General features: G+C 43.8%; 1 protein-coding gene across 1 annotated transcript in view; it reads left to right on the top strand.

Annotated features, from left to right (window-relative positions):
• Positions 1-2238: 2238 nt before the first annotated feature.
• LOC122265335 (cysteine sulfinic acid decarboxylase) overlaps positions 2239-10000 on the top strand; it is an 8953-nt gene continuing 1191 nt past the window's right edge. Inside the window, exons 1-8 of the mRNA XM_043034591.2 lie at positions 2239-2528; positions 3361-3545; positions 4450-4556; positions 5035-5150; positions 5837-6088; positions 6486-6550; positions 7073-7151; positions 8213-8412. Of these exons, the coding sequence (XP_042890525.2) occupies positions 2280-2528; positions 3361-3545; positions 4450-4556; positions 5035-5150; positions 5837-6088; positions 6486-6550; positions 7073-7151; positions 8213-8412 (1253 nt within the window). The 5' untranslated portion in view covers positions 2239-2279. The remainder of the gene's footprint in view (positions 2529-3360; positions 3546-4449; positions 4557-5034; positions 5151-5836; positions 6089-6485; positions 6551-7072; positions 7152-8212; positions 8413-10000) is intronic.

Raw genomic sequence — 10000 nt, 5'->3', positions numbered from 1 at the left:
ATCATTATCATTTGTTCATATCTTAATTATAATCATCATTATTATTATTGTTATGATCCTCATCATCCTTGTTATTAATATTATAATCATAATTATAATTATCATCATTATCAGTGTAATAATCATTTCTATTATTATATTATCATCATTATTACTATTATCATTGTTATTATCATTGTTACTATTATCATTGTTATTATCATTATCATTATTATCATCACTATCATTACCATCATTATTACTACTGTCATCATTATCATCATTATTATCATAATGATGATGATGAATAGGAAGAGGAAAACAAAAATGACAATAAGAATTCGAAATATTTGACCAAAACTTATAGAAAATAAAATGCAATACATAAGACCTTAGGATATAATGAGACTCACTTGTAAGAGCCGGCATGCAGTGACCTTTCGTGACCTTATCGTCAGTGGATCGCAGTATCTCACGTACAGTAGGCTCAGGGGTTGAGGCCGTTTGGATTGAGAGTTCTTGCTTGCTTGCTTGTTTGTTTGTTTGCTTACTTGCTTAATTCCTTGTTTGTTTGCTTACTTGCTTAATTGCTTGTTTGTTTGCTTGCTTACTTGTTTGTTTGCTTGCTTGTTTGCTTGCTTACTTGTTTGTTTGATTGCTTGTTTGCTTACTTGCTTAATTGCTGGCTTACTTACTTGTTTGTTTGTTTGCTTGATTGCTTGCTTGTTTGCTTGCTTTATTGTTTGTTTGCTTGTTTGTTTGCTTGCTTGTTTGCTTGCTCGGTCCTCTTCGCTAATAAGATCGACTGGATAGCGTTCTGCTTTACGTGGGAGAATATTTCCTTGTCGTTTGTGAGTGGTGATTTTCCTGTTATTTTGTTTGTTGTTTTTGTTATGTTCATATTGAGGAGAAGGGGTGTTATTTTTGTTGTATTCCTTGTCGTTTTTATCACTATCTCTTTCATTATTATCCTCGTTATCACCATCATCATCATAATCATCATCATCATCGTCATCATCATTATAATCATCATCACCATCTTCATCATCATCATCATAATCATATCGTTATCACCATCATCATCATAATCATCATCATAATCATCATCATAATCATCATCATCATCATCACCATCTTCATGATCATCATAATCATCATCGTTATCACCATCATCATCATAAGAATCCTCATAATCATCATCATAATCATCATAATCATCATCATCATAATCATCATAATCATCATCATCATAATCATCATCATCATCATCATCATCACCATCATCAACACCATCACCAGAAAAAAAGGTTTATTAAAGGTGGTGTACTACCTACGTAAGAGTTACGTTTTTCTTTCATCAATATCATAAAAAAATCATCGACTTTCGCTTGATTGGTTTTTTTTTTATCTTTGATATGTACCTTCATGTTTTCTTATGTTTTTTTTGTATATGTATTTGATATATATTATATATATATATATATATATATATATATATATATATATATATATATATAATGTATGTTATAGACGTATATGTTAATTGTTTTTTCACATGTTATATATCATGATATTTTCTTATATTCTTGATATTTTCTTAATATCTTTGTTATGACGTCATACTAAACTCTGAACGTATACAGCCACTACACACCAACAACCCTCCCCCTTCCACTATCAACACCCCCCCATCCCCATCCCCCACATACACAACCCACACTCACCCCCACCCCCACCCACCACACACAACCCACCCCACATACACAACCCACCCCCACCCCACCCCACACACACACACAACCCCACCCATACACACCACCCCCACTCCATCCCACACACACACCCCACTCCCCCACCCCACCCCCATACACACAACCCACCCCCATCCTCTCCCACACAATCCCCCACCCCACCCCCATCCCCCCCACACACAACCCCCCACCCCCCACCCCATACACACAACCCACCCCCATCCTCCCCCACACAACCCCCCACCCCCCATCCCCCCAACACACAAACCCCCACCCCCGAACACACACACAACCCCCCCACCCCCAACCCACCTCTACACCCCACACAACCCACCCCCAACCCCACCCCACACCCCACACACAACCCCCCCCCCCCCCACCCCCCCCACACACACAACCCCCCCCCCCCCCCCCCCCCCCCCCCCACACACACCAAAAAATAACCCAAACTCAACCACCAGCACTCACCCTCCCAAATCCATTCCAGCTTCTGAGAGAAAAAAAAAAGCAAACAACCAACCAACCCACCAACCCACCAACCAGCCCACCATGTACGCCACCATGAACGGAAACGCCTCAACCCAGAAATCACCGGAAGCCCCCTTAACCAACGGCTTCTCGGTCCCGCTCACGAACGGAACCTCAACCAAGAACGGGGTCTCGGAGGTGAACGGGAGACACGAAGACGCTGGAGACCTCCTGAAGAAGGTTCTGGAAATCGTCCTGAGGGAGAAGATCGTTACGGGGATCGATCAATCGCAGAAGGTCATTGAGTTCAAGCAGCCGGAGGAGTTGAAGGTAATTTTTTCTTTTTTTTTTCTAAGGGTTTTATTTCTGGTTTCTGTTATTCTGTTATTTTTTTCTAAGGTTTTATTTCAATTATTCTGTTATTCTGTTAGCCGGAGGAGTTGAAGGTATTTTTTTCTTTTTTTTCTATGGTTTTATTTCGGGTTTCTGTTATTCTGTTATTGTATTTTTTTTTTCTAAGGTTTTATTTCAATTATTCTGTTATTCTGTTATTCTATTATTCTGTTAGCCGGAGGAGTTGAAGGTAATTTGTGGCGTGTTTTTTTTTTTTTTTTTCTAAGGGTTTTATTTCGGGTTTCTGTTATTCAGTTATCAGGATTTATTTATATTCTGTTATGTATTCAATTTCTATATCTGTTTGTTTAACTACCTATCGGTTCATTTATCTACTTGACTACCTACCTGTCAGTTCATTTACCTAACTGTATATATATATCTGTTTACATATCTACCTGTCTATTTATCTATTTATCTAATTATCTATCTATCTGTTTATCTATTTGTATGCTCTCTTTTCTCTATTTATATGCTCTCTCTTTTTCTTTCTCTCTCTCTCTCTCTCTCTCTCTCTCTCTCTCTCTCTCTCTCTCTCTCTCTCTCTCTCTCTCCCTCCCTCCCTCCCTCTCTCCCTCCCTCTCTCCTTCCCACCATCCCTCCCCCCCTCCCTCCCACCATCCCTCTCTCCCTCCCTCTCTCCCTCCCTCCCTCCCTCCTTCCCTCCCTCCCTCCCTCCCTCTCTCCCTCCCTCTCTCCCTCCCTTCCTCCCCCCCTCCCTCCTAAACCCAACCACACAAAAGTAACAGCGCCCCCTCCCTCTTTCCAGAAAATGTTTGACCTCAGAGTCGGCCAAGACGGCTGTTCTTCTGACGAGGCGCACGCCCTTCTGGAACAGGTGGCCCGGTACAGCGTGAGGACAACCCACCCACATTTCTACAACCAGCTTTACGCGGGAATTGACGAAGTGGCTTTGACTGGGGCTTGGCTGACCGAGGCTTTGAACACTAATCAGTGAGTGTGTGGCCAATTCTGATGTCGTTTTTGTATCAAATTACTTCTTCTCTTCTTCTCTTTGTTTTGTTTCTTCGTTTGTTTGTTTTTCTTCGCGAGTCTTGTTTCTTCTTCTTTTTCTCTTTCACACGCCTTCTTCTCCTGCTTTATTTAACCCTTCTGCCTCTTCTCTCTCCTCCATCTCCTCTTTTTCCTATGACTATTAGTATTACTTCCACTTCTACTACTTCATCCTCTTCCACCTCTTTTTCCTCTTACTCCTTTCCACCTCTTACACTCCTATACCCTCCTTCCCCCTACCCCTACCCCCTACATGTACCCATTTCATAATACTAAGACTTTTCTTTACAAATGAATCACATGTAACATGCATTCTCATATTGCACATAATATAAACCCAAAAGTACTTCAGTGTACATATCACAATATATGACACACCCACAGTGAGAACTTAATCAATGAATTACCTACCTGCTGTGGCTGTTTTTACTGCATCTTGTTTATACAAATTGCTCATTAACTCCTCACAACATACAACATACATTCCCACTATATAGAATACTGAACCGAATAAGTCTTCAGTGTTCACATCATCCGCTCTCTACAGCATACAACATACATTCCTTTACATAATACACAGAACACCAAACCAAACTAAATCCTCAATGTACAACTACACACAGCATACATCCCCACATACACACGACACAAAACACACAACGCAGAACACACAACATAGAACACACATCTCCACACACACACAACACTGAACACACAACACACATCCCCCCACACAGAATACCCCCCCCCCACAGAACACCCCCCCCCCCCCACGACACAGAACACCAAACCATCCCCAACTCACTCCCCAATATTCACCTACCCATCCATCCGCTCTCCACAGATACACCTTCGAAGTGGCTCCCGTGTTCATGCTGGTGGAACACGAGGTCATTCGCCAGCTGGTGGAGCTCTACGGATTCGAAGATGGAGATGGCATCTTCGCCCCGGGTAAGTTGGCACTCTCTGTGGCACTCTCTTTAAGTGGGTCTGGAGATGCTGGTGTGTGTGTGTGGGGGGTGGGGGTGGGGGGGAGGGGGAGGATGAAAAAATAGAGGGTGGAGGTGGTTTGAGAGATATGGGGGTGAGATAGGGGGGTGAAAGGGAGGGGGGGAGGAGGGTGGGAGGGAAAGAGGGAGAGAGAGAGAGAGAGAGAGAGAGAGAGAGAGAGAGAGGGAAGGATAAAGAGGGAGAGAGAGAAATAAATAAAGAAAGAGCGATAGAGGAAGGGAGAGAACGAGAGAGAGAGAGAGAGAGAGAAACAAAGAAAGAAAGAAAGATAAAGAGAGAGAAAGAAAGACAGAAAGAGAGAAAGAGAAAGAAAGAGAGAGAAAAAGAGAAAGTAAATATGTATAAGATAATAAAGATAGCTGATATACCTTCGCCTTGTATAAATGCTTTCGGTAATAGTTCCAACTTTGGCCTCCAGGTGGCAGCATGAGCAACATGTACGCGATGGTGCTCGCTCGCTACAAGAAATGCCCGAATGTCAAGAGAACGGGCGTGTTTTCACTCAAGCCACTGATTGTTTTTACGTCTGATCAGGTACGTATGACAGAACACACAACACACAACACACACACACACACACACACACACACACACACACACACACACACACACACACACACACACACACACACACACACACACACACACATACACACACACACACACACATGGGACTGTACCCACAAGCACATATGCATACGTATTCCCAATGATCATTATTCGCAGTGCCACTTTCTATTGCAAGCAGAGCATGATAAGGAGGAGGGTCCTTCCTTACCTTTGGGTGTTGCTCAGTCTTTCTCTGTTTGTCACATTGTTCCTGTTTCTCTCTTTTCTCGTTCTGTCTCTCTGTCTCTCTCTCTCTCTGAATGTCTTTCTGTCTCTTTCTCTCTCTCTCTCTCTTTCTCTCACTCTCGTCTCTCTCTCTCATTCACTCTCTCGCTCTCGTATCTCTCTCTCTCTCTTTCTCTCTCTCTCCCTCTCTCTCTCTCTCTCTCTCTCTCTCTCTCTCTCTCTCTCTCCTTCTCTCCTTTTCTCTCCTTTCTCTCTCTCTCTCTCTCAGTCTCTCTCTCTTTATCTCACCCTCTCTCTCCTTCCCTCCTTCCCTCCTTCCTTCCCACATACCACCCTCTCTCCCTCCATACTCCATATCAGCTCCAACGCCCCCCTCCCCCTCCCTCCTTCACCCTCCCTTCACCCCGACCCCCTCTCCATCCCAGGGCCACTACTCCGTCAGCAAGAGCGCCTCGTGGCTGGGCATCGGCATGGACCACGTCGTGCCCGTAGCGACAGATGCCGAGGGCAGGATGCTCCCCGAGGCCCTCCGGAAGGCGGTGCAGAAAGCCCGGGAGCAGGGAGGAGATCCTTACTTCGTGAACGCCACCGCCGGCAGCACGGTCTTCGGCGCCTACGACCCTCTTGATCAGCTGGCCGACGTGTGCGCCGAGGAAGGGCTCTGGCTGCATGTGGATGTGAGTTTGGTTGTGTCTGGTTCTCTGTCTGTTTGTCTGGTTGTCTGTCTGTTTGTCTGGTATTATTATCATTGGTACTGCTTGATGATAGATGCAATAGTAGTTTCAATTATTATTATTTTTATTTTATCTTTATTATCATTATCATTATTATTGTCAATAGTATTATCATTATCATTATCAATACTCAAATTATCATAATCAATTATATTGTTGTTATTATCACTATCATATTATGGTCATTTATTGTTATCCTTACTATTACTATTAGTAGTAGTATCACCATATCATTATCATTATCATCATTATTATTATCATCATAATTATTTCCCTTTTATTATCCCAACTCCTACTATGACAAAACCACACAATATCAAAAACGATCCTCTATCACCAGGGATGCTGGGGAGGCGCTGTCGTTCTCTCAAAGAAGTACAAGCATCTCGTCTCTGGGATCCACAGGTAAGGGGTTTGGGTCGATCCGTTTTAGGGGTCATTGATTTGTTTTGGATTCTCTTGCTTTTTGTTTTTTTCTTTCTTTGTCTGTCTCTTCGTGACTCTCTTCTATCTCTCTCTCTTTCATATATTTTCTCACACACACTCTCTCTCTCTCTTATCTCTCCTTCAAACACACTTTCTCTCTCTCTTTCTCTCTCTCTCTCTCTCTTTCTATCTATCTCTCTTTCTCTCTCTCTCTCTCTCTTTCTCTCTCTCTCTCTCTCTTTCTTTCTCTGTCTCTCTCCTCTTATATTGCTTTCTTTGTTTGTTTTCTCGCCCCCCTCCCCCCCTCTCTCTCTCTCTCTCTCTCTCTCTCTCTCTCTCTCTCTCTCTCTCTCTCTCTCTCTCTCGCTCTCTCTCACTCTCACTCTCACTCTCACTCTCACTCTCACACTCCCTCCCTCCATCCCTCTCTCCCTCTCCCCCTTTCCCACTCTCAGTCAGTATTTCTTTCCCGTACCCTAATGTTTCCGATTTCTTCAACAGGGTAGATTCCGTTGCCTGGAACCCCCACAAGATGTTGGGCGCAGCGTTGCAATGTTCAGCCTTCGTTACCAGGCATAAGGTATTGTTGCTAATCTCTAGCGTGTTTGTTTGCTTTTCTGCTAATAAGCTCATTTTCTGCGTTTTTTTGTTTGTTTTTTTTCCTTTTGCAATCATCATGCATTATTCAAGATTGGTTTCGTAATACTGTAGCATTGTCTTGCAACAGGGAAGCGAGATGCGTATTGTATATGAGTGTCTTGTTTGTATTTAATTAAGCAAATGAGCAAAGGAGATGATCTCTATAAATCTGATACATTTAGTTTATAAAGCTGTACATAACATAGGATATCAGATTACAAGGCTAGCAAGGCACACCAGAGAGCAAAAATATTCACTGGAAAAATTATTCACTGGAACCAAAGCACACGACAGCGCAATCAGGAAACACACAAGAAAGTTAAAACAGGGACAGGAAACGCTAAAGATAGCGAAAACTTACTCATGAAACACGAAAGACACCAAAAACTAACTCATGAAACACTAAAGACAGCGGAAACAAATTCATGAAACACTAAAGACAGCGAAAACAAATTCATGAAACACTAAAGACAGCGAAAACAAATTCATGAAACACTAAAGACAGCGGAAACAAATTCATGAAACACTAAAGACAGCGGAAACAAATTCATGAAACACTAAAGACAGCGGAAACAAATTCATGAAACACTAAAGACAGCGAAAACAAATTCATGAAACACTAAAGACAGCGGAAACAAATTCATGAAACACTAAAGACAGCGGAAACAAATTCATGAAACACTAAAGACAGCGAAAACAAATTCATGAAACACTAAACACAACGAAAACAAATTCATGAAACACTAAACACAACGAAAACAAATTCATGAAACACTAAACACAACGAAAACAAATTCATGAAACACTAAACACAACGAAAACAAACTCATGAAAGACTAAACACAACGAAAACAAACTCATGAAACACGAAAGACAGCGAATCCAAAGTCATGAAACACCCGAAACAACGAATCCAAAACCACGAAACACCCGAAACACCGAACAGAATAATCACAGCCTCTTTTCTTCCCTCCCTCCCCCTCCTTCCCCCCCTCCCCCCAGGGCCTCCTCCACCAGTGCAACTCGGCGCGGGCGTCCTACCTCTTCCAGCAAGACAAGTACTACGACGTGACCTACGACACGGGCGACAAGAGCGTCCAGTGTGGGCGTAAAGTGGACGCCTTCAAGCTCTGGCTCTCGTTCAAGGTCCACGGCATGGACGAGCTCGAGCGAAGGGTCGACTCAGCCTTCGCCGCCTCCAGGTGAGATCGTCTTCGCTGGGGCTGGTTATTTCCGCGTGTGGGTGTGGGTTTTTATGTGTGAGTGTGGGTTTTGGTGTGGGTTTCCACTTGTGGCTGTGGGTTTTGGTGTGGGTTTCCACTTGTGGCTGTGGGTTTTGGTGTGGGTTTCCACTTGTGGCTGTGGGTTTTGGTGTGGGTTTCCACTTGTGGCTGTGGGTTTTGGTGTGGGTTTCCACTTGTGGCTGTGGGTTTTGGTGTGGGTTTCCACTTGTGGCTGTGGGTTTTGGTGTGGGTTTCCACTTGTGGCTGTGGGTTTTGGTGTGGGTTTCCACTTGTGGCTGTGGGTTTTGGTGTGGGTTTCCACTTGTGGCTGTGGGTTTTGGTGTGGGTTTCCACTTGTGGCTGTGGGTTTTGGTGTGGGTTTCCACTTGTGGCTGTGGGTTTTGGTGTGGGTTCCACTTGTGGCTGTGGGTTTTGGTGTGGGTTTCCACTTGTGGCTGTGGGTTTTGGTGTGGGTTTCCACTTGTGGCTGTGGGTTTTGGTGTGGGTTTCCACTTGTGGCTGTGGGTTTTGGTGTGGGTTTCCACTTGTGGCTGTGGTTTTGTGTGGGTTTCCACTTGTGGCTGTGTGGTTTTGTGTCGGTCTCCACGTGTGGCTGTGGCGTTCTGTGTGGGTTTCCACTTGTGGCTGTGGGTTTTGGTGTGGGTTTCCACTTGTGGCTGTGGGTTTTGGTGTGGGTTTCCACTTGTGGCTGTGGGTTTTGTTGTGGTTTCCACTTGTGCTGTGGTTTTGGTGGGTTTCCACTTGTGGCTGTGGGTTTTGGTGTGGGTTTCCACTTGTGGCTGTGGGTTTTGGTGTGGGTTTCCACTTGTGGCTGTGGGTTTTGGTGTGGGTTTCCACTTGTGGCTGTGGGTTTTGGTGTGGGTTTCCACTTGGTGCTGTGGGTTTTGGTGTGGGTTTCCACTTGTGGCTGTGGGTTTTGGTGTGGGTTTCCACTTGTGGCTGTGGGTTTTGGTGTGGGTTTCCACTTGTGGCTGTGGGTTTTGGTGTGGGTTTCCACTTGTGGCTGTGGGTTTTGGTGTGGGTTTCCACTTGTGGCTGTGGGTTTTGGTGTGGGTTTCCACTTGTGGCTGTGGGTTTTGGTGTGGGTTTCCACTTGTGGCTGTGGGTTTTGGTGTGGGTTTCTATGTATGAGTTAGGTTTCTATATGTGTGAGTTGGGTTTCTATGTGTGTGGGTGTGGGTTTTTATGTGTGGGTGTGGGTTTCCACGTGCTAGTGTGTGTGTTACGTGAAATAGTGTGTATTCTGAAGTTTTATTTTGTATTTCCACGATTTAGTATTTATTCATTAATGCGATAGTGTGGATTTCGAAATGATTTTAGCATTTCCGAGTGTTTGTGCGTATTTCATGTGTTAATGTGTATTTCCATGTATGTGTATTTTCACTTAATAGTGTGCATTTCCAGGAGTTAATCTATATTTCCCATAATTAGTGAAAAAATCCCCCATATCAGCGTATATATCCTCAACTAGTATGGATTTTCCCATATCAATATCCCCACATATTAGTATACAAGCATCCCCCACTTGCAAGCATACCCATTGACA

The sequence above is a fragment of the Penaeus japonicus genome, unplaced genomic scaffold (genome assembly GCF_977035675.1).
Source record: "Penaeus japonicus unplaced genomic scaffold, GWHDUDI00000001_assembly GWHDUDI00000029, whole genome shotgun sequence".
Classification (NCBI taxonomy): Eukaryota; Metazoa; Arthropoda; class Malacostraca; order Decapoda; family Penaeidae; genus Penaeus; species Penaeus japonicus.
This window is presented reverse-complemented; position numbering and strand designations above follow the sequence as displayed.